The 23,955-nt window shown below is 40.3% G+C and overlaps 1 protein-coding gene across 3 annotated transcripts; it reads left to right on the top strand.

Annotated features, from left to right (window-relative positions):
* Positions 1-48: 48 nt before the first annotated feature.
* Positions 49-23,528, top strand: LOC121892229 (N-chimaerin). Of its 3 annotated transcripts, none has more exons than XM_042405127.1 (15): positions 49-330; positions 645-724; positions 3,328-3,366; positions 3,510-3,565; positions 10,512-10,543; positions 10,820-10,933; positions 12,490-12,616; positions 13,044-13,205; positions 16,998-17,075; positions 17,799-17,883; positions 18,413-18,586; positions 19,593-19,670; positions 19,772-19,909; positions 20,093-20,198; positions 20,373-23,528. In XM_042405127.1, the coding sequence occupies exons 2-15, from the start codon at positions 706-708 to the stop codon at positions 20,542-20,544; spliced, it is 1,380 nt and encodes a 459-aa protein (XP_042261061.1). In that variant the 5' UTR covers positions 49-330; positions 645-705; the 3' UTR covers positions 20,545-23,528. The 3 variants fall into 3 exon arrangements, with proteins under 3 accessions (XP_042261061.1, XP_042261062.1, XP_042261063.1); XM_042405128.1 differs by lacking the exon at positions 49-330 and adding an exon at positions 364-491; XM_042405129.1 differs by lacking the exons at positions 49-330; positions 645-724; positions 3,328-3,366; ... (3 more) ...; positions 12,490-12,616; positions 13,044-13,205 and adding an exon at positions 16,175-16,850 and having other exon boundaries at positions 16,947-17,075.
* The last annotated feature ends 427 nt before the right edge of the window (positions 23,529-23,955 follow it).

Below are 23,955 nucleotides of genomic sequence, written 5' to 3'. Positions count from 1 at the left end.
AGTAACTGGGCTGAAGCTTCTGTTAGCTAATTCTCTTTTTAAAAAAACAAACTTTAACTCACGCTGTAGACTAAAATATCGAGATGACCATGTAAATACAGCCTAAGTTAACTATATAAATAAAAACATATCAAAAAGCCGAACTTTAAATCGGGAAATCGTCTTTCCTTCGTCGTGTAGATTCGTTGCCATAGTTACCCTGGACAGAGAAAGAGAGAGAGGGACTGAGAGAGAGAGAGAGAGAGAGAGAGAGAGAGAGAGAGAGAGAGAGGGCGAGACTATTCACGTGACACAGCAAGATGGCGATCACAATGTAGAATGGATGTGAATGTGAGTACTACGTATTATTATCTAACGGCTGGATTAATAAGACAATGAATTGTTTCACGCTGTTGCATTTTTATTACAAAACAAATATTCCTTCTACAACGTAAACACGTTAAAACAACAGCCAGTGCCGTTTTTACTCTCGCATCAGCCTGCCAACTAAAGTAACCGCTAACGTTAGCTCTCGTTTAATCTGCTGCCAGATCATTTATTGTTTAACGTTACTCAGCTGTTTTCACACATTAGCCAAGGTAGCTCATCGCAGGCACTTGTCTAATCCTTTCTTATTATTCTTTTATGTGTATTTTCTTTTATAGGATTTAAACTAAGTGGATCTGCTTGTTTAATTGTTCATCATCATCAAATCACAGACTCAAGATGGCCCTAAATGTGTTTGGTAAGCAGCATGACACCTCAGATGTTGGCTATTGTGTCCTTATCTGAGTGTATTAATTTTTTTGTCTTTGTGTATTTTGTTTGTTTGTGGCTGGTACATTAATATATAGTCTAAAGCCGTCAGTTATTATTATGTCTCTTCACTGTAATTTGGGTAAAATTGGGAGAAACCAGTTGAAATCTTGTGGATCCAGTGGCTGTGGTTGACATAATTGAGACAATTTATTTAAGTACTGCACTTAAATACAATTTTGAGGTACTTATATATGGCTTAAATATTTCCCTTATATGCTACTTCAACTCCACCACATGTCTGATGCAAATATCATACTTCTTCCTCCACTACATTTATTTGGCAATTATTCTTTGCAGATTAAAATTTTAAATACACATTACATGGTTGGTTTATATATGATATAATACATTTTTATGTGTTAGATTACCCAACAGTATATAAAGTAGTTAAATCAGCTTTACCATGACCCACTACAACATAGAAGTGCTGCTTACACAGTAATGCATCAGCAATAATAATTAATTACATAATGCAGGACATTTAGGTTGATTTTATATTGTGGTTACTACTATTAATTACTACTTTTACTTAAGTATAGGCTCGTAATACAACTTCTACCACTGATATATTGTAGCTGGTTGTCGTACACCAGAATATGCAAAAGATTATTACCAGTAAAATGTACTTATGCATCAAAAGTCCAATTACTCATTGTGGAGAAGGGTCCCATTCAGATTTAAGTGGTGTAATAATATTTTATGATCTTTTTAGTGCATTTTAATGTAAAACCTTTATCTGCAATGTACTGAGAAGTTGCAGCTGTAAGAAAAATATGGTGGCGTGTTCCTCTTTCAGTGGGATAAAATTATAACACGAAAAGAAAAAATACTCAGCTAGAGTGTCAGTGCATTACACAGTTGCGCTTGCACAATTCAGTGAAAAGCTCTGGATTGTATTTCTTTCTCTGTTGCAGACACTGTGTGTGTCAGTATTTGATATGTTATGTCTGGTTTCTTGTGAGTTTGTCTATGCTCAAGGGTACGTTGCCTTGAGAAGGAGGGTGAGACACTTTGCCTGGGGGAGGACTTGGAAGTTATTTTGAAGACAGGATACCGGGGCGACGAGTGTTGAATAGATAAGGGTTGTGGAGTGAACATAGAGTCCACCAAGACAGGAAACAGACTGTTTAGTTCTGCCGGTGCAGAGAAGGTGGAAGACAGCTTATGGCTGAATTTGCAAGATGCTGGCCAAAGGATGGGACATCCATCACATTATAACTGTAGTATTGATATTTTTAAGAGGAAGGATTAAAGAAAGTTTTAAATTAATTTTTGGCTGATTCAAGGATTAGTTCAAGTTGGTCTTTCACCATAGGAATGGCTGCAGTTTGGATGCACATTTGTGCTTTAATTGCAGTTATTGTATTTTTTGTATTTTGTAGAAGAAGATATTGCTCAATATACAGAATAGAGACATGAAACCAGTGTATTGACCAATACTGCCTTTGTCACACTTATTTTTAAAACGAAACACTTTCAAATGGTTAGTAAGTATTGTAAATGGAGAACTGCACCAGTGCTGTGAATTTACACAGTTGCATCACACTATGAGTCTCTGAATAAATGCATACAGCACAGAATATGAACCTGAAAGGATTTCACAGTAATCACTCAGAGTGGAAGTGTTTAGTAGCTCTTGCAGAGTTCAGCCAAACTCCAAATGAGTGCCTGAGGGCTGAAAATGACTGTTCTTCTCAGTTTCTAATCTTGCTCCGAGTCACATTCACGCTAATATTAATGTCAGTGTTGTTTATGGTGTGCTACGGCTGAACAAGCAGTGTTGAAACACAGCTATAATGTTGGTGTCCAATTAAGACGTGTAAGCCTGAGGGCGTGACAGCGAAAGCCCGTCTGAGTGTAACAAAGATAAAGTCAGTGCGGAGAGATAATTTACAAGCCATCCGATTTCCGTCTCAATATAAATGAACCTTAAAAAGCTTTTTATGCTCCGCAGAGTAGATTTGTTTATTAAGCTGCTTGTGTGCTCAGTGCAGCGTTTGTTGTGGAAAAGAACATCATCAATCAGTCTGATATTCCAAAGTAATTGCAATCGAACCAAAGAAAATAAGGTCGTTGAATGCCTTGACTTCAAATGTCTTGCTGTCCTTGTGATAACCTTCCAATTTTAGTTTTCTTTAGACAACTGTTTGTTTGGCATCAATAGCGTTTTGCATAGTTAGTCACTAAAGTCAAATTCATGTGATTGGTGGGAATTCCTGCTGTTACTTCCCAGCACCAAGTGTTAATCAATTAAACTGAGTATTTTTGATTGAAAAGTCTGCTTTTGTTTTTACATAAAGCTCCCCCTGAATTATCAAATGGACGCTGTCTTATTTCATTGATTTAACATCAGAAAGAAGATGAAATGAGACAGAGAATCCTGATCCTATTTTATCTGGTTCATATCAAAATTGAGACACAACTGGCAGATAAAATCAGCACTGTTCACTACCGTGTTTCTTCCACCTGGGGGTGCTGTAGCAAAGGTAATGAAGTTTGAGTAACATGCTGTACTTTTTCTGTCCTCAGATCATGATGAATACAGACCACCAGTGTGGAAGTCCTACTGTAAGTACCTACAAATATTTTTACTTTTTTCTGAATATTTTTCATTATTGGAATTATCGCTTACTAGCTTTTCCATTGCTGTCCTCATCATACACTTATTAAACATGCTTTATACTGATGGTGATGTGTGTTTTCTGCCATAGTGTACCAGCTCCAGCAGGAGGCACCTCACCCACGCAGAGTCACCTGCACCTGTGAGGTGAGAACACACTTCCTAATCGTCAGCCAGTTTAACCAGTCTGTCATGGTTTGTGGTATTCCTGGGAAATCTAGTTTTGATCTATTTGATATTTAAGTGAGGTAGCATAAATTAACTGCATAGGCATGAGGCATTGTCAGAGCTTTCTGTCTCAGTTAATCTAGGAAGACAAAAGTTATGCCTTTTTTTTGTAGTTAACAGTCTATTCAGCATAATTAAGTGAGACAGAAAAATTAAGTTTTAAGCTTATAATTTCCCTCAGATAGACATTTTCATGCATGATTTTCCTGTAAGACTTTATGATAGTGTTCTTAAAAATAATGGATACTAAATATTTCTGTTTGTCTAAATTTCCCTCTTGGATGTGCTGTCACCTGTTATAATTACCATTCTGCGTAATATCATGCGGCAATCCCCTGTGCTATTTTTGGTCAACACACAAAAATGTACCTTGAAGGAGAAATTTTAGCGCAAGTGCAGTCAGTGGGTCACTTTTTTATGGGGCATCCCTTCACAGATGTTAGATTTGAATTAGACCCAAAGCACCCTCAGGAGGTCTGGCTCTAAGTTTGACATCCCACTACATTGTATCTACACATGTTGAAGGATTATCACAGCAACCAAAAGTACAAGATTTGTTTTGGTGCTTGTGTTGTGATGGGAGAGAGGCTGCTCTACATTACGAGGGAATGCTAGCGCATACTGGCTGCTGCTCCTCTTTGCTAAATAGACAATTAACTGGGAACATTTCTGCTTGTGTGATTAACATGGCCCTCCTGCATTTTGCTCAAGCTTTTTCTGTTTTTCTGTTTTCTGTCTTCGTGTTTTGATTGCTCCCTGATTTTGAATACGCTCTGTCGAACTGGTGGACTTTGGATTAACTAAAGTAAAGTAATGCCTATCTTCTCTACTGGGATTTATGGATTTTTGATAATTCAATGTAAAGTGCCTCCTACCTGCTCTACTGGTATTTCGTGATTTTTGGACTATTGAACATAAAGTGCTTCCTACCTGCTCTACTGGGATTTACTGATTTTTGGATTATTCCATGTAAAGTGCGTCCTACCTGCTCTACTGGAATCCCTTTTCTCCGGAGGACAGCGACTATCTCGTCCTCCACCCTACTGGTTCAGGTGTACCACAAAGCCCCTTCTGGCTCCCCTGCACTCACTATCAGCATGGAAGTCACCCAGAGCTGCACTGTCACTGACAGACGTTAGTGACTGGGGGTTTTTCTTCAACTGGAGCTCCCTGCTTGTTTGCTGTAATGATCTCCACTGTGAGACTGTGACTGTGGCTGTTACTAACGCTGCCAGTCTGCCCAAATGACGCAACTGCTTTAATTATGATGTCCTACACTGCCACACAGCTGTGGAGTTTACGCAGTTTCCTAATTACACCCGACAAGTGGTTGTTAACCTGCTGCCAAGAGTTTGGGATTTTAAGACATCCATATGAGGTTCGCGCTGTGGTTTCAATGTGGACTACGGAAGCAAAACAAATTTGGGCGTCATCGTTGGAAACATTGCGAGACTACCCTATATTAGGCAAGATGCAAAATATGGAGTGGATCAGTGCACTGTGGAGTTTGCAGAGACTTCCATCCTCAGGTCTGTCTCCTGCCACCATGGAACTATTTAATGCACAATCTCTCACCGATAAAGCCCTCCTCATAGATGACCACATCTTGGACAAGGGGCTTGATTTCATGTGCCTAACTGAAACCTGGTATAATTAATGAGGCCTGCCCTCCTGGCTATAGTTACATGGAAAAAGCCCACAGTTCTGGTGATGGTTTAGCATATCAGGCTGAACTGAAACTGTCCCCTGCCAATGCCTGATCTTTCTACTATTCAATGCCTTACTCTAAAATGTAAACCTCCATATTCCATGACAGTGCTTCTCATCTACTGCCCCCCCCCCCCCCAAGTCAAACATATTTTAGTCTGATTGAGTGTCTTGGCGTGAATTAGCATGTTAATGTCCCTACTCACACCAGGGGGCACACTTGACCTGGTCATCACTGACTCCGCTCCCATCAATAACCTACAGGTCTATGATCCGGATGTGTCCGACCACAAGATGGTCTCAATGGATTTGACATTCCTGTCAACCCCTACCTCCAACACATCACCTGCCCAGCTTGTGCATCAGTGGATGAACTAGTGGCACTCTACAATACATCCCTGAGCAGTGTCTTTGATCGTCATGCCCCTTTCAGCCCTTGTTCACTCATGACCTGCAGAAAATAAAAATAGCTGGACGTCTCCTGGAACGACACTTCAGACACTCTGGGCTTGCTTTCCATAAACTGGCCTTCCATGAACATCAAAGGAGAAGTCCCTTAAAGATGCTCAGTTACAGTTCTACTCCAACCTAATTAATAACAATCCTGGCAACCTAAGCATCTTTTTATCAACCATAAATCATCTCCCGAAGCCATAATTATCTTTCCCAATTGAGGCTATAGAAGAGCAATGTAACAGTTTCATTGACTTTTTCAGAGCCAAGATCAACAACATTCACTCTCTGACGTCCAGCTCTTCCTCTCTGCCTCCTCCTGTCATTGACCCTCTGTCTGGGAGCTTGCCAGCTCTACTCCATTTTACTGGCATCAGGCAGGGCCATATTGAGGAAATCCTCAGGAAGATGAAACCCTGTACTTGTGCCCCAGACCCCATTCCCACAGCTCTGCTCAAATCAAATACATCCCCATTCTCAGCCCCCGATCACCCAAACTGTCAACCTCTCCCTTCAAACTGGTAGTTTTCCATCTCATCTGCCCTCAAGGTCACAGTCATCTGCCCCCTCCTCAAGAAGGACTGTCAGACTCTGCACTTATGCGGTGTCAGTCCTACCTTTCCTGTAGAATATGTCTCACTGGGAGGATGCAGGTCTAGATCGCTCCCTTTCACCTATGGTGACAAGGATCAGTTCTCAGCCCCATCCTGTTAACCCTCTGCTGATGACACGTCCAAGAGGGTGCATATAGACATGGGATGTCTTTTCATTGCTATGCTGATGATACCCAGCTGTACATCAAAACTGCCCCAAGTCTTTCTTCAGCTATGTCACACCTCAGCACCTGTCTTGGTGATAAAGGCCTCAAATTTCCTCAAGTTAAACACCAGCAAAACTGAAGCTCTCCTTATTGGCACTCCACACCAGATTCAGTTATCTTCCATACCTCATTTCACCTTTAATGGCCAGGACATCCCTCTTTCCTCCTCAGTCACTAATTTTGGTGTCAGGTTTGACCCTCAGCTGACTTTTGATGACCATATAAGACGTCTATGCAAAACCTCTTTCTACCATCACAAAACTAAACTCCACCTCTCTCTGACCCTGTCAGATGTAGAGAAACTTGTCCATGCCTTTATCTCTTGAAGACTGGACTACTGCAATGCACTCTTCACAGGGATCCCGGGCAGGAGCATCCAGAAGCTCCAGTACATTAAGAACAGTGCTGCCAGGATCCTGATGAGAGTGCGAAAACATGAACATATAAAACCGTTTATATAAGGTGCTCCACTGCAAATAGAACGCAGCTATGTACAGCTAATCTTGACAATCCAGCTGTATTTTTACAGTGTTGTGTTCTTTAAAAAGAAAAAAGTATTTTAATATGTTTGCGAAACTAAAATGTTATACAAGTAGCATAGTTACTTTAGGGAATAGCTCAGTGCGTAGCGGGTGTGCGGTCTTGAGAGAGAGAGAGAGAGAGAGAGAAAGTGTGTGTGTGTGGCTGTGCCAACACTGGTCTGCAGTGCACACAGACGCGAGGATGAGCCAGAGGACGACCACCGTTTAGAACCAGAACCGGAGCAACCTGCCTGCCATCCAGAGAGAGACACACCGATAGCAGGCTGAGCAGACAAGGAGCGGGAGAGTTCCTGCTGAAAACAAGCACCAAGACGTGGGGAGACATGAGAGCAGCTACTCGCTAACAGCTACAGCAGAGAGCAGGAGAGAAGACAGACGACTCACTCTGCTACTCATGGGGGTACTCATGGAGCAGGCACTATAGTTTATAATTGCAGCGTCAGCCGTCTAAGTATTGATAACACCTTTACATATGTTAACACCCTCCAACAACTTTTCTGCCAAAAAGTTTGTGCAGGTGTTCATGATACTAACCATTGGTGAACTCCAGTATGATTCTACTCAGGACTTCCGGATGCCGTCTTCCCTGCAGTGAAAAGCCAACAAAAATCCTTCGTCCTGCGCATGATCATGTTTTGATTTGGAGTGTGCACAGAGAGGAGGGGCTATTCACAGACAGTCCGTTGTCAGTGTGTTTGTGAGAGAGAGTGAGAAACCGAGAGTGGGGCAAGGGGGCTGGGCGGATCAATGCGCTGTACGCAGATCTACTGTGAAACAAGATTTTATCCATTTTAAAAAGTAAAAAAAAACCCTGGTGCTGTACAAATTAAATTTATTATTATTGTGTATTCGACTTGAACACCACATACACTTTCTGAGCGCAACACTTAAATGTGATTTTAACCAGCAGAAACAATAATGTATTAATGAAGCCTGGAGCAAGCTGAATGCTTCATAGTGTGTCTTTGTGTGTGTGTGTGTGTGTGTGTTCCTGCCTCCTCAGAGTCTGTATTTGCTGACTTGACTTGTAGCAGGTCTGATTGTTTTTGCTGTAGTTCACCAATCCATTGTCCTCACAGCAAAGGCATCTGTTAAGCTGTCTACAGTCTTCATCTAAAAATGAGAAACAGCATGATGTTTTTTTCACGTTTTTTCACTATTATAAAGACAATTCAACATAGTGTATCGGTATTTTTGTACTTGTATTTTGAAGCACTCAGCCCCTGTTATGTTTAACCCTGTTCTGCTTCATTAGGTTTTAGCAGATGAAGGAGTGCAACAGGAAAGATGGAGCTTAGTGACAGTGGTTAAATTATTTCTGCATGGTGACTTACAAGTACCCAGTGATTCTCTGAAAAGGACCTAACTTGGGTTACAAACACCTCCGTCCTAGCCGAGGGCACCCAGGTGGCACGTTGCTGATGCCCAACAAATGCCATGCACCAACCAGCACATCTGCCCACAGGGGAGACAACCACCAGATGTGTGTATTTTGGGGAATCCAAGGGGGATTAAAGATGGGGGATGGATGGTACAATGTGTATCTGTGTGTGTGTGTATAGAAGCTAAAAAATGAACATGTGTTGGATTTAATGCCCTGGTCTGGTCAGGTAGTCGGTGCTGACCCAGTTTAAAGCACACAGACTGGCAGACAGACAGAGTGGATCAGCCCCCCTCCCCGTCCCCTGCTACCAGCAGCCCAGTGCTGTCTGCTGGGAGTTCAGCCATATGTGGTTTAATGAAACACCAATAAACACTTAAATAAACATATAAAATAAGCCATATAAACACTTAAATATGGGTGGTATAATTTGCGGCGTGTCAGTGTGTTTGGGTGGCATAAATGAGTAGAGAGGCCGTGCTTTAGAGGCAGAGTTACAGTAGATTACTGTAAAAACAGTAAAATCACAAAAATAATCAAGAAATATGAAGAAAAGGAAGGAAGAAAGATACTTAATTGATCCTAAGGGAAATTTAGGCATCCAGTAGCTTTATTCAACACATACAAAACACCAATACACTAGTAGCTTGTATGTCTAGTAGCTTAGCCTCTGGGAAATTGCAACTTTTTCTAGAATAACACAATTAATTTTAAAAAATAGAGAGATGAGTAGGCAGTTAAAATAATAGTAGATTAATAGCAGCTTTAAATGAAATAGTGAAGCATTTGGGACTTGGAATTGAATTGACCTGCTATAACAAAAATGACCTGACTTGATCTCAAAACATCTCTTTGTCATTGTGTAGATTAAATTTGTGAATCAGAGTCATCTTTTCAGTTTCTTTTGGACAATTTGTCTGTAAACCTAAGTATTAGTAGTTTACCTTTTCTCTGTTGTGAGCTGAGATTTTCATCTTTAACCATCTGTAACCAAGGAGCTGTTATGTGGCAAGCTCTCTGATTTTAATGGAAGTCTTAATTTATGCCTTATATAAACACTAATTAAGAACTAAGAAATCTGCTACAAGTGCCTTACATGTGATATTCAAAAACTTACAGGCAGTTTATTTGCCCAAATGGATGTGTTTAAACTATTCCATTTCACTCTCTACAAATGTATTTCATCATTTCATTTAAAATAATATGCAGCAGAGACTGGAAATGTGTTTTTCTTCAGCTCAGCACTGTGTAATGTGCAGTCATGGATGTCTATTGAGCATTAGTAATGGGTGTTAGTCTGTGCGCTCCATGCATGGCTTACTGACAGGCCTCACAGCAGTTTTGGTAGGTGTCCAGAGGTGCACGTGCATGGCTGATAATGGAGAGCTAACACAAATACAAGGCAGATTATTTCTTGTTCTTAGATGCAATCCAATCCAATTCCATCTCTTTCATTTACACACACTTGCCTTCCTTCCTCCTCACACACACACAAACACACACAAAGCGTCCAAATTAAAATTCACCACTGTTTGTTGGGTCCTTGTTGATTTATTGGCTGGACAGCAGTTTTGTTGAGAACAACAGAACGTTCAGTACTCAGCTTTTTTATCTGACTTGTGCAATATTCTCCGCGCCCACACACAAACTCACATGTGCGCACGCTCGTTGCCAAGCAAGGTTTACATTCATGTCTCAAAAATCTGCCAAAGTCTGCAGGAACACACAGTTTGTATAGTTTGTCGTATGTTTGTTGTATGTCGTTTCACAATCGATATTGTTATTTTTGGAGGGATTAATAATCTGTTATTGTGTTTTCTGGCTCATTTACCAGTTTAAACATTCTTGAGCATCACTTTGGTACCTTATTCCTGAATTTTACAAATTTGTTTTTGCAGATGGGTGTAATTCTTCTGCCTTTTTTAGTGTTTTATGAAATGAATATTTCTCTTTTTCCTGCAGGTGGACAACCGACCTAAATACTATGGAAGAGAGTAAGTTGGCCCTCTCTTGATCGGTATATTCCCACAATTTTTTGCAATTTTGGAATCCATCTTCACCTACCTTTGTATTTAAGTCATGTTTCCCACATAAATAAAAACATAATTTTTTTAGGGAGTATTTATTGTACTTATGTTCAGTTGGAAGCAAACCTACCCAACAGTGCTGTCTGCACATCACAGCAAACAAATCTAACAAATTCAGAAAAATGTATGATGATACAGTGTTGTGAAGGCAGTTTTTTTTTTCTTCTTTTTTTTTATGTCCAGGTACCACGGGATGATTTCAAGAGAAGAAGCCGACCAGTTGCTGAGTCAGGCCGAAGGCAGCTACCTCATCAGAGAGAGTCAGAGACAGCCAGGCACATACACGCTGGCTCTAAGGTATGTTTGTGTCTGAGTGATTGGATCATTTAGGGAGACTCAGACACTCAGTGGTGCCACTGGATGTGTATAAGCTTATGTTCTGGGTCGGGGGTTTTCAATGGATTTATTAGAAAATGAACCACGACAAGTAGAAAAACAACAAGAGTCCAGAAAGTCTGCTGAAGTTTGGAAGAAAATGCATGTTCTCAGTCGTATTTTGTAGGTGTCATTGTTGAAAGCTTCAAAGTTTTTACCTCCTGGCATTTTGGAGAGTAGATGATATCTTGCCTTGCCATCATTTCTACTATCTGTTGTCTGCCGATGCCCATACCGAATGTACGACAAGACAAAGAAAAAAGAGCATGTGGTGCTGTGTGAATGATGAGGATGCCTGATCGTGAGTCCAGTCTCCAGGCGCTGTGAGGTGTGAGGGTTTATCCCTCGAGTAAAGGCGGCCGTCGAACTTTAAGCTGCTCAGAGGATCTCATCTCTGAACTCACATGGCTGCACACACACTCCTCGTGAGGAGAGATGAGAGTATGAGGGAGTGATAGTTTGTGGAAGCTAGTCTGAGAGTTCCCTTTAGCTACTTATATGGCTACCAGATGTTTATTGGTTCAGTATTTTGGAACCATAAATTGCCCAGTTTGCTCTTAAATAAATACCCTGAGTTGTAGTCAGTTTTACTTCAATATGATCTATCATTTTCTCAGAGTGGGTGTCACACTTTTAAATGGGCTCATGGCTTAATTTGAAGTGGAGCACTGTTTGGTTTTGGGTCAGTGTTCTCTATTCATAGTCATGTCACTCTTCCACCTGACCATGTTTCTCTCTTTTTGCTTTCTCTCTCTCATCCCTGTGGTTATAATTACCTTCCATAAATACTCCCTCATAAACTAGAGTCTCGCTCTGGGTAGGCAGAAAAGGAAAGGTTGGATTTTGGGTTAATGATCTAGCGGTGCCGTTTTATGTCACTGTGGTTTCATTGTGATCCACTAAGGAGGAGATAATGTGTTGGCCCAGTTCAGCGTCTGTCTGTCTGTCACAGTTCTGTCGCTTTGAGTTTGTGCTATTTCTTCTGACTTTGATGGGCTGCGGTATTTTTGTGTGTGATTTTATAATACAAAAATCTCAGCGTCCTACTTTCCTTTTCTCCACTTCTTGGAAGCAAAAAGCCTTTTTGATGTCTGTTGGTGAATTGATCCGTCACTTGGTCATCCACCACGTTGGTCCAAACTGAAATATCTTAACAACTATTGAATGGATTGCCAGAAAAGCTTGTACAGATATTCATGCTGCTCTCAGGATGAATCCTAATAACTTGTTGATCCACTGACATTTCCTATAGCACCAGTAGTTAGTTTTAGTGAAATGTCTCAACAACTATCAGGTAGACTTAAATGGAATTTGGTACAAACTATAGACTCTTCCACTCTCTTTGTATACAGTATTAGAGGAAAAAAGTTATCCAGTGTTGTCAAATAATGGCCAGACACTGTTTGAAGAGTCTGTTATGGGCAAATCATTTGAATTTCAGATTTATAGACAACTGCTTTTTCCTCCATCCCTTCCAGGTTTGGGAACCAGACGAGAAATTTCCGTCTCTACCATGATGGGAAGCACTTTGTTGGAGAGAAGAGGTTTGAGTCCATCCACGACCTGGTCACAGATGGCCTCATCACACTCTATATTGAGACAAAGGTGTGTTTGTGTGTGTCTATCTGCCCCCCCCCCCCTTCCTTTTTATACCTATTCTAGCAACAAACAGACATCACTTTTGATCAGAGCCAAATAGTTGTTATCTTTTGCTGATTATGTATGATAACTGGCAGCATTTAAAGCGAGCTTTCGGCCCATGTTTGCCAAGTAAAAAAAAAAAATGCTGAGGAAAGAAGGAAAATCTGCATTTTTCTTGAGCACAGTCTCCGTTAAGTATTTCATTCTTTATTCAGACAATAGGAATGCACCAACTGGGACAAACCAGTGATGAAAATGAAGTCCAGGTCCAGCTGTGTCAAATGTTTCAAAGGCAGAAAAATAATCATACTGTCAGTGGAGAGAAAAAGTTGTAAAAAGTGTAGGAAAAAGAAGTAACTGGCTTATTTACAGTAACTGTCTCTTCTGTCAGGCAGCGGAGTACATCGCTAAGATGACCATAAACCCTATCTATGAGCATGTGGGCTACACCACACTGAACCAGGAGCCCACTCTGAAGAAACACCTGCCAATCAGCCCCGAGGCCCCCGATGGACCTGCTCCAGCCAAAGACGACCGCAACGCAGAGGAGAGGGTGAGGACAAACACACAAGTATATACTGATTTTTGACACAAGGCTTTAAAGAATCTCATATATTCAATTGAATGTCATTTGGAGAAAGAATCTCCTGCTATAGAACGATATGTTGTAGCTTTTAGATGCTGTACAATAAACCTTCAGCAGAAATCATACTGAATACCAATCGATATCTTCAAAACTCATCACGCTGCAAGAAAAATGGATATTTTTTAAATGGAAACTGTGTAGGAACTCTGGCAAAAAGTATTCACTAATCAACATATGTTATATTATTGGCACAGAGTTTTGGCTGCGTGCTTTGTTGGAGCTACAAACCAAAGCTTTCCCCCATTGGGGAACCCTTAAAAATTCACTTTCTAAGACAAATTGACTTGTTCACAACATGTAGAAACATTCATCATGTCTTATTTATTTCATGTGTTGCTCATTTATTTTCTTTCCCTGTAATAGAGAACTGTTGAAAAGTGAGTAGTTAATCAGTATCAGGACAGAAACTGACAGTGGAAAATGTATAGGAACACTGAGATGGACGATGCTTTTAAAGATGGAATGATTCATAGGAGGAGTGAGAGATGAGGGGGTTTGAGTGGATTCATTTCTGTGTCCTGCGTCATCTCTGACGATCTCTGAATGTAGAAGACAGAAGAACAAAATCTTAGAAATTTTAGTTTCAGTGGAAGATGACTGGATTTATGCTGTGGGCAGTAAAATAAACAAATAACAATCTCTTAAACCTAACTTGCATAAATGAAGGTTATGTAATTAATAATGCACAAAATGTTACCATATATATCACCAGAATATCCACAATAGTTTATGGTATAAAACTATGATGAAATAAATATATATCTAAAAAATTGGGCATGCATTTTTAAAAATATAATGTTTAGATACCCTGCAGAGAGTTAAAGTAAGAATAAGTAAGAAAAGTTGCTGTAGGATGGAAGGATGAGATTTGAAGATCATGCTGAATGGAGAAGCAGAAGAAGAAAGAGGAGGAGGAGGATGGATGCAGAGGAGAGATGGCCTCCAGCCAAGGGCTCTGCAGTAAAATTACATAACAGCAGCTTGCCTGCAGAAACCTGCTATCGCCTAAAAGTATTCAGAGTTTGTCGTGGGATGTAATAAGTTTTCTGTGTTTAGTTTTTTTTTTTTATCTCAGAGACAGACTGGAAACTTTTTCTAGAGATGGAGACACTTTTGCTTTTTCAGAGGATTGAAACAGATTTGACAAAAAAAGTGGAGATGTGAGGTTTCTGTGTGACACTGGGCAGCATTTAATGTACATATTAGTTCTGCAGCTGTGTGTGTGTATATGTGTGTATATGTGTGCAGGTGGATGTGGGAAAATGAGGCAGGAGATGCAGATCCATTCTGGTAACTGCTGCAGAACTACACACCCACAGACACATGTAATAAAACATACACATACATCTAAATATATGTAACACAGTGCAGTTACAGCGGATATTTGTCACACAAAACACTAACCAACAAGCTCATAGCAAAGTAGGTATAGTGTGTACACCAACCTCCTGAGGCCTTACATGACCTGCAGTGCATGACCACCTACACTGCACCTCATACATCACTGTCTGTATGTGTGTGTGTGTGTGTGTGTGTGTGTTTGTGTGTGTGTGTAATGGGGGTGGTCCCGTGTACGTGCATGCTTTCATAATTGGGTGGATTTGCAGACAAAGCAGTATGGCTGTGACATTGAGAGCAGAGGTGGCTCTGTATGGGAAGGCGCGTGAGAAATACATATTTTATATGTTTGAACGGTTAATCGCCTCTTATTGTGGATTAAACGCAGTTTTACAGCCCCTCCGAGAGTGATAATGACATCGCTCTGGTGATGAGTTTTTAAATTTTTAATTTTTAAGACCTGGTTGTGAGATTGAATTTGCTGGACGGTGACAGGGAGGAAGGTGAGATGAGGTGGCAGGAACACATAGATCATGATCCAATTTCAATCTGACAGAAAATGTAGAAAAAATACAGAAAAAACCATCAGAAAATTAGCAAAGACCACAGAATATATCCCCATCAATATATGAGCTTTTTCCTCTTTTCTTTTTCATTCTTTCTATGAGATGCTCTTTTGTTAGCCACCCAGCAGCACCCTCCGCCCCCTGATCTCCATGCAATGAAAACAGTCATTAAATATCCATGACGAGTCATACATATTCACTGTGTTGTGTATATGAGCTGAGGATTAGTTACATGAATATGTAGTTGTGCATTATAATGACATTTTGTGGTGTTTTTTTGTTTCTATTTGTTACTGCTTTTGCCTCAAAACAAGCTTTTTTAGTATCTTCGTATAAAATATCTAAAAAAGATCAAAACACGTAGCGTAAAACAGCCAATCAGACGTATCTAAAGTGAAATTTCAGCCTTAAACTGCTCTTACATAATGCTAATTATATGATCTAAAATAACTGAGGATATAAGAGAGTGTAAATTTTGTTGTAGGGCAGATTTTTGGTAAAGAAATTTTCAGACTATCGCAGTTCAGTGTGCGTTACAATTCCTATTGTTTATTTAGAGAATTTGGAAAAACAGATGGATGTTGCAGGCAAGAATGACAAAAAGGGGAGGAAACAAAAGAGGAACAAAAAGTGTGAACGAATGAATAAAATAATAGTCTGTTTCTCAGCTCATTCTCTTTCTCCCTCCTGGGACAATCGAGGTGGCAGAATTGGTAGCGAACAACAAGAACCGCTGTCTTCTGATTGGTCCGTTCTCCTCTCAATGTGACCTGTTAAATTCATCCATTACTGCATCGTAGCTCTGCCCCGACCCCCTCCTCCTCCTCCTCCTCCTCCTTCCACTCCTTTCTTTCTCCGCCTCTATCCCTCCCTCCCTCCCTCCTCCGCTGGTTCTGCCTAGCGAGTGTGTAGAGGAAGAGGAAAGCGGATTAACACACACACACACACACACACATTGAGCCATGTGGGCTGAAGCGCTCACCTACACGAGACCGAGAGCCAGGAATGCACATTCTGCCGCATCAGTCTGGGCTGGAGGATTTTGGTCACACCTTCCGAGAAGAGAAGATTTATCAAATTATATTAAGTGAACTTATTTCAGGATTTTTCTTTTTTGTATCCCAAGACAGATTCATTATTCGCTGGCTGGCTTCTTTTTTTTTTTTTTTTTTTGTTTTGAACAGGAATCGCACAGTGCAGTTGCATCAGTATGCAGAGCTAATCTGATTGGCTGATCTTTGTGGTACTAAGACAGCAGGATTGGTCCTGTGTCGGCTCCTCAGTTTTGGATGTTGTTGTTTTTGTTGTTGTGGAGCTGAAATGATTATATTTCTCCATGTCTGGTTGTTTTGCTGTTTTCCAACTTATTCCTGTTTTTATCATTTTTAACAGCATCTTTATGAGAGTATTTCCAGTTTTTTCAGTCTGATTAGATTGTAGTGTCAGAAGCAGGATTTTATTCAAGCAATTTATTTACCCCAGGTGGAGCTAAATCCACAGTGAAACTACACATACCACAATGCCGAGCCGAGAGTCGTATGTTGTTAGGAGAGGTAAAAAGCAATCAGGAAGGCGAGCTGAGAAGGAGGCAGGTCAGAAGGGTTCTTTGTTTACCGCCGCTCTCGGTTTAAATGTCAGCGGCGGTTCGATTCCCTCGCTGCCAGTCTCCAGCGGCGCCTCGGACCCCTGCACAGCAGGGTCGGGGACCCGTCTCGGCCGAGCACCGGCCCCCTCCAAACCCAACTCCCCTGCTTCCACCTTCTGGCAACCAATCCGATCTTTTGCCCTTTCGCAGCTCACATCGCTGGTGCGGCGGGCCACCCTGAGGGAGAGCGACTTTGCGCCCAAGTACGAGAAGGTGCACAACTTCAAGGTGAGCCGCTCCTTCGCTTCCTCAAATCATGTCCTGTTTGTGTGTGTGTGTGCAGTGCTCATGTGTGTATGCCAGGACTGCTGATTCAGCTCGTGGGGTCTTATTCAAATTCACCTCAGAGAGCACTGGGTATTCACGCACACACACACACACACAGTGAACACACACATTTATGCATTTACATGTCATGTTTACAGCGTTTGTTTACTGCTACACTACAAAAGCTTCCAATTCCCAAATTTCAATATTACAAGCAGCCATTAGTAAGGAGCATAAAGGTCAGAGCCAGAGAGCTCTGGAGAAATGTGGAAGAGCACGCACACTGACAGATAGCATAGGGATGTGTGTGTGTGGAGGTTATTAGCATTTCATTATGTGGAGCCAATTTATGCAATAAATGGGCAGATTGAAACTGTTCTCACTATAAGAGCCCTCCTATTCAGTGTCCATCATGCTTTTGTCAGCGCCTGTCATTCTATAATGAAGATTATTGCTAGTATTCAGATTAGATTTCCATCGAGGTATACAGAAGCTAATATTTTCTCACCTTTTGTTCTTAAATATACAATTTTCGGTACTTTCAATTAATGTGTTTTTCCAATCATCATTTTGTGTGAATGTATTTGTTGTCATTTATATATTTGCAGTGAATTCTGGGGTACTTGACATGTAAAAGAGACACCTTATTTCCTTCTCCCTCCCTCTCTTTCTATCTTTAACCAGGTTCATACATTTAGAGGCCCCCACTGGTGTGAGTACTGTGCCAACTTCATGTGGGGTCTCATCGCTCAGGGAGTCAAGTGTGCAGGTAACGCACATACCTTTCTCATGCTGGCTGATTTTTATTTATTGAAGTTCTTCTCTGCTGTTAACCTTTCATCTGCTATAAAAGATATAAATTCCTGCCCCTTTTTGCCTCCTCCACTGTGTTTGACATGTTGCGCCTCCTCTCTCTTAAACCGTGACTCAAAACTGGGACAGCAGATGAAAGTTGGTCGCTTTCACTGTTGACTCATCCACAACGTGTCATGGATTTAAATGTTAAAAGACTCAATTTAGTGCCAAAGAACACACTGTCAGTGAGATTATTGCTGTGTGCGTGGGTCTCTGCAACACCTACGGGTAGACTTTTTGTTTAAATGCTACTTTTACCATCCCATATGGTTATTATATTTTAAATATCAGATTTGGATGGACAAACTCACATTGTAGTGATATTGCTGTTGGCGCTATTAAGCAGTGTAAAGCAGGGTGAAGTTATACAAGCACACATTTCTGTAAATGCCGTCACAGGAGAGCCATTTTCAGTTTCCCCTGTGTGTCTTTCTTTGTGTCAGACTGTGGGCTGAACGTACACAAGCAGTGCTCCAAAGTGGTGCCGAACGACTGCCAGCCGGACCTGCGGCACGTCAAGAAGGTGTACAGCTGCGACCTGACCACGCTGGTCAAAGCCCACAACACCAAGAGACCGATGGTGGTCGACATGTGCATACAGGAAATCGAGGCCAGAGGTGAGAGAGAGAAAGCAGTGTGAGTGTGAATTTGAGTGAGTCAGTGATTATATAATGTTGACAAAAAAAAAGTATTGTTTGCTGCAGCCTTAAAAGAGAAACACCCACGATGCTGGCATGTACGTAAAATGTGTGTTCGTCAGTACACAAGCAGGCTAAATCACGCTTGTGTGTGTGTGTATGTGTGTAATAGACTGAGAGCCTGATGATTCCTCCCCTGTGGGACCTGAGCAGCCATAAGGGAGCCGCCATAGACAGGATTTTATTGACTAAAATTCAAGTCCGGAGTGAAACTAACATGCGAAATCAATAAAGACACCTGACTGTGAAGTGATTGAACTTGACTGGAACAGGAGCGCCAGCTGAATCCACCCCTCATCCCCCCTCAACCCCCCCCTACCACTCTGTCTCGCTTGTCATGTTTTCTTTTGTCCTCTAATCAATATTCACTGTCTCCTTCTATCAGTTTATATCTTGATTGTGTGTGTTTTACTCCTATTCCTGTATCTATTTTAGCTGAATTTACTTAAGCCGATCCGTTGGCACAACAGGAAAGAAACCATTGTTGTACGTCAACATTTATCAACAGCTGACATCTCTGGAATAATAGGAGTAATCAGCAATAATGTAATAAAGAAATTGAGGCTGCAACTAACTCATTTTTTTCTTGATTAATTGTTCATTTTAAAAGATGTAAGGAAATATTAATGCTTTTCACATTTTCTCAATGCCCAAGATGATATCTGAAAAAATGTCTCTTTGTTCAAACAACAGTCCAAAACCCAAATGTATTCAGTTTCTGATCATAGAAAACTAAGAAAATCAGCAAATATTCACATTTTACAAGCTAGAACCAGAGACTTTTTGGCATTTTCCCTTGAGAAATGTCTTAAATTGTAGGTAATAAATAAAACTCTTTCAGCACTAAAAGAAATGTTTATTTACGCTACAGTTAAAGTTCAGTCAGTGCTTTATACTAATACCAATTCTCCTTATCTGCCTCCAGGTCTTCAGTCAGAGGGTTTGTACAGAATATCAGGCTTCAGTGAGCTGATTGAAGATGTCAAATTGGCCTTTGACAGAGGTTAGTATGCGCAAAAACTACAAATTACCGCTACACTCACTCACCACTTTAACTTATCTCCTCGATGTTTTGTTTGATTTATCGATTGATTTGCCCTACAGATGGAGAAAAAGCTGATATTTCCTCAAACGCCTATGAGGACATTAACATCATCACCGGAGCCCTCAAACTCTACTTCAGAGAGCTGCCAATTCCCCTCATCACATATGATGCCTACCCACGCTTCATAGAAGCCGCAAGTAGGTCTTCAAGCTGTCGGGACCTTATTACATGAAATTTTTGGGTCTTTCGTTTCATTATATGATAATGGATCCTTCCTCCTGTGTTTGTGTGTGAGTATGAGATTTGCTCCTGAAACACATCTCCTTTAATCAGTGTTTTTCGATATTTTTTTGTGTGTGTGTGTCTGTTGTTTGTTGCAGAGATTGCAGACGCAGAAAAACGGCTGGAGTCTGTCCACGAGGCCTTGAAGCTGCTGCCGCCAGCTCACTGCGAGTCGCTGCGATACCTCATGGCTCACCTCAAGAGGTCTGAACATACAAACTGCTTAGCTTAGTTGTTGAAGATAGTTATTCAGCTTAATGACTGGGTTATAATAGATTTATTTGTAGTTGTTGTGGTATAGGGGTTTGAAGAAATACTTCTTCCATCCCTTCCTTTTCCCCTTCTGATTATTCGTATTTTCCCCTTTTCTTCACTCAGAGTAACCCAGTATGAGAAGGATAACCTCATGTCCAGCGAGAACCTGGGTATCGTCTTCGGTCCGACACTGATGCGAGCCCCAGATCTGGACGCTATGACGGCGCTCAACGACATCCGATACCAGAGACTGGTGGTGGAAATGCTCATTACCAACGAAGATGTATTGTTCTGAGAGGAGGGGGGGAGGGAAATGATTCTTCCAGTGAGGAGAGGAAGGACAGAGAGATTGGGAGTATATGTGTTGTCCTCCTGTGAAAAGATGGAAGACCTGTTGATTTTTTGACAAGAAAACGAAGGAGAAACAAGCAAGATACCTGAGACTTGTGTCTTGCTAGAGAGGACAAAAGGGACACTAACTGTTTATATGAGGAGTTGAAGGAAGGATCAATGAAGGAAGTGACTATTTGCAAAGAAGGAATTGAAAAAAAAAACATAGTGAAGACTCTTCTTTGAGCGAAGAAGTGAATGGAAGGATGCAGTGTTTCCCTACATTTCTAATGTACATTAGCAACACTTTAGTCAACAAACTTGAAGCTTCTACAGAAGATCATAAATTTCTAATGTAATAACTGTACAAAATGGCATTACTGGAATAATGAATTTTGGGATTTTCATTGAGATGACTCATTTATGTCTCTTAATGAGCTGGGAGAAAAGGGGATTAATACTAGTAGCATTGCAATGACACTACTTTGTCTACGTAGGGGAAACACTGTGGGATCCATCTTTATGTTGCTCTCTTTCTTCTTAAATGGATGTCTTGACATTTTTTTTCTCTCTGTGGCATTTTAATTTTTCTTCACCAGAAATGCTACTTTGAAAATGTTTGGTTAGCATTGTTAGCATTTACCACAGAAACCAAATGATACCACTAGCCACAAGCTAATGAGAAACTAGAGGTTTCAGTGAAAAATGCTGCTTTCTGACCAACATATTTACCAAAAGAGCAACTTTTCCCCAAAGTTCTGGTGGTTTTTTTGTTTACTTTATTTTCCACAGTGTCAAGGTATCCCTTTAATCTTCCTCAAGAGAAGAAGCACTGACTTCATTACAGTAGACAGCTGGATGAATGAATGAATGGAAAAAGTGAATCACTCATCCATAATGCGCAATCATTCCTCTGAATGGAACTGAAGTGACTTGGACCTATTGTGTTTTCATTCCTTTTTTTATGTACTTTTTTTTTTACATTACAGCTCCCTCTTCTGTACCACTGAGTGAAGTGTAATTACACAGTAATCTAACATAGTAGGATTTTAGTTGCTAACATAGAAAACCAATGCCCAGTCACTCTCTGTTGATCAGTTTTCTTACTGTGTAATTACACCCAATAATAGAACGGATAGAACTGTAAATTCAGTGGTTTTCAATTGTTAACATTTCTTCCTCACTGTCTCTGAACCAATCCTGCATTCTCTCACTTCTCCACCTGCTTGCTTTGCCTCTGAAGGTGACACCCTAAAACCCTTTTGCAGAGGAAAAGTCACAATTCAGTGCCATGGGATCCCTTTTAAAGGAAATGTTTGGGAGTTTTTCCATGGCTGAACACATAAAGAACAGAAAAATGTTTTCTAATCGAACAGACAAATTCAACACAGACTGTTTGCTGGACAACATAGCCAGTAGAACAGACAGACTTTACAGAAAACAACCAATATTTACCAGCATTTGGCTAGTGGCTGGTTTTCATTTCAGATCTCATTTACACAGCTTTGGCTGCCATACATCACACCAGTGGCAGACGGTGAAGAGAGGAAGTGACTTGGACCATGAACAAGTGAAATGGTGCTTTATGTTGTTTTTTGCTTTGGTTCGTAACACGTGTGAAGCAGTATTTGTAATTAAGCGATGTTGTGAAGCACATTTTGAGCTAAAAATACAGATTGAAATTCTTGCCCGGATGTAATTTAACAATTAATTGAATTCCAAAGCGGTGTTTGAATTAAACCACTTAAGCCAATAACAAAGACTAAGTGGGATGATTCAAATGCTCAAAGCGGGAGATGCACTAGTACCAAGAGTGGTTTTTGGGATACCACATAATTTGAAAATGTAATGTCATGTCCCATCCCAAAAATGAAAGCAAAGAAGCTCAATTAAACAAAATCTCATTATGGTAATTACTTAGTTTTAGTGTTTTCAATTAAAGAGGTATTGGCCCTTCCTTTCCCTGATGTGCTAGTTGACAATGAGGCCGTGTTTTGACTCTGAAGCCATGTTTGAAAAGATGTGAAAAAACAGGAACATACACCAGCCTGCCGTCACCATCATTTAACTGTGAAAATGTGAGTAAAGAGGGTTATTTTTTTGACTTGTTTACCTCTGCCCTCTACAAACAAAACAAATAAAATGAGATTTTACCAAGATACAAGTTAGCGTAATCAAATGCCAAACAGATGACTTGATGAGTTTCTTCCAGATATTTGAAGATCAGGCACTGGCTTAACATTACATATTGAAAGATTCGCTGTGATGTTTTGACCATTCTCTGATGTAATGAAAGCAGTATTAATTGTGGGACGACGATGCTAATCATTTGTAATATGAAGGAGTGTATTTGCCATGTTATTTTTTAAACTAGTGCCATTTGAAAAGTGGAGGTGTGGAGTGGATGCCTTCTGCATGTACCCACACCTCAGCTAACACACACTATACCCCTTCCCTTACACCTTTTTATTCATTTCTACCCCCATTTCTGTCGGGGGTCACTGATTAAATATTAGAAACGTGCTTCATTTGCAAAGTAGTGACAAACCTCCAGGAGCTAAGACTCATATCATAAAGCAAAGACGGTTGTAAAAAAACAAAAAAAACAAGCGCACCCATAGTGGGTTGGGTGGAAATCAAATGGATGTAACATAAAAGTAACATCAACATTTTTCTAACAAATTTTGATTATGTTTTTCATGTGTTCTTTATCTTAACTGTTTTGTTCTTCATTCCTCACGGGGTGAAATGTAACCCTGTTGATTTAACCATGTACTAACTATCATCAGCTTAACCCGATGACGACTTGTGAGCCTTCAGTGATCTGTGACAATTGCTTTTTTTTTTTTTGGCATCATGAAATGTCTTTTTTTTAATATTGTCATTACTGTAAAGTATTTTCTATATGGTTTATGCATGGTGAAATTAAATTATTAAATATGGCTTTCAGTTGGCGCATATCTGAATTTTGTTCATAACTAAAAACAATCATCCTGGTTTTTAAACGAGAAATGTACTATGTGTTTATTGATGCATTACAGGAACTGTATTGTTGCAGAGGTGGTTTAGATCAGTTGTTTCCCTACTTTTTTGCATTATGACATCTAAAAATGAAGCAATTTTCCCTTTGCAAACTGTTTTATTTAGATACTTTTAGAGCCTTGAAGAGGTTAAACTATCCAGCATTTCACCAAAAATGGCAAATATTTGACAAAACCAGAAAAAAGCATAATTTTGTGATGCAGAAGTATATATTTTTTTTCCTTTTCTCCTGTTCTGTGACCCTTCAGGTAAGTTTTAAAACGCTTTGGAGGGGTCTGGACGGCCAGATTGCGAACCAATTAACCACTATATTATATAAAATGTATATTTACAA

Source organism: Thunnus maccoyii, chromosome 24, assembly GCF_910596095.1.
Source record: "Thunnus maccoyii chromosome 24, fThuMac1.1, whole genome shotgun sequence".
In the NCBI taxonomy this organism is placed as follows: Eukaryota; Metazoa; Chordata; class Actinopteri; order Scombriformes; family Scombridae; genus Thunnus; species Thunnus maccoyii.
Note: the sequence above shows the minus strand (reverse complement) of the source record. Positions and strands in the feature narration are given on the sequence as shown.

What these genes read in the sequence shown, in the direction of transcription:
- LOC121892229 (XM_042405127.1), top strand. An exon ending in CACTCTATATTGAGACAAAG is followed by an intron (nt 12,617 to 13,043) that starts GTGTGTTTGTGT and finishes CTCTTCTGTCAG; the next exon opens with GCAGCGGAGTACATCGCTAA. An exon ending in AGAAGGTGCACAACTTCAAG is followed by an intron (nt 17,076 to 17,798) that starts GTGAGCCGCTCC and finishes ATCTTTAACCAG; the next exon opens with GTTCATACATTTAGAGGCCC.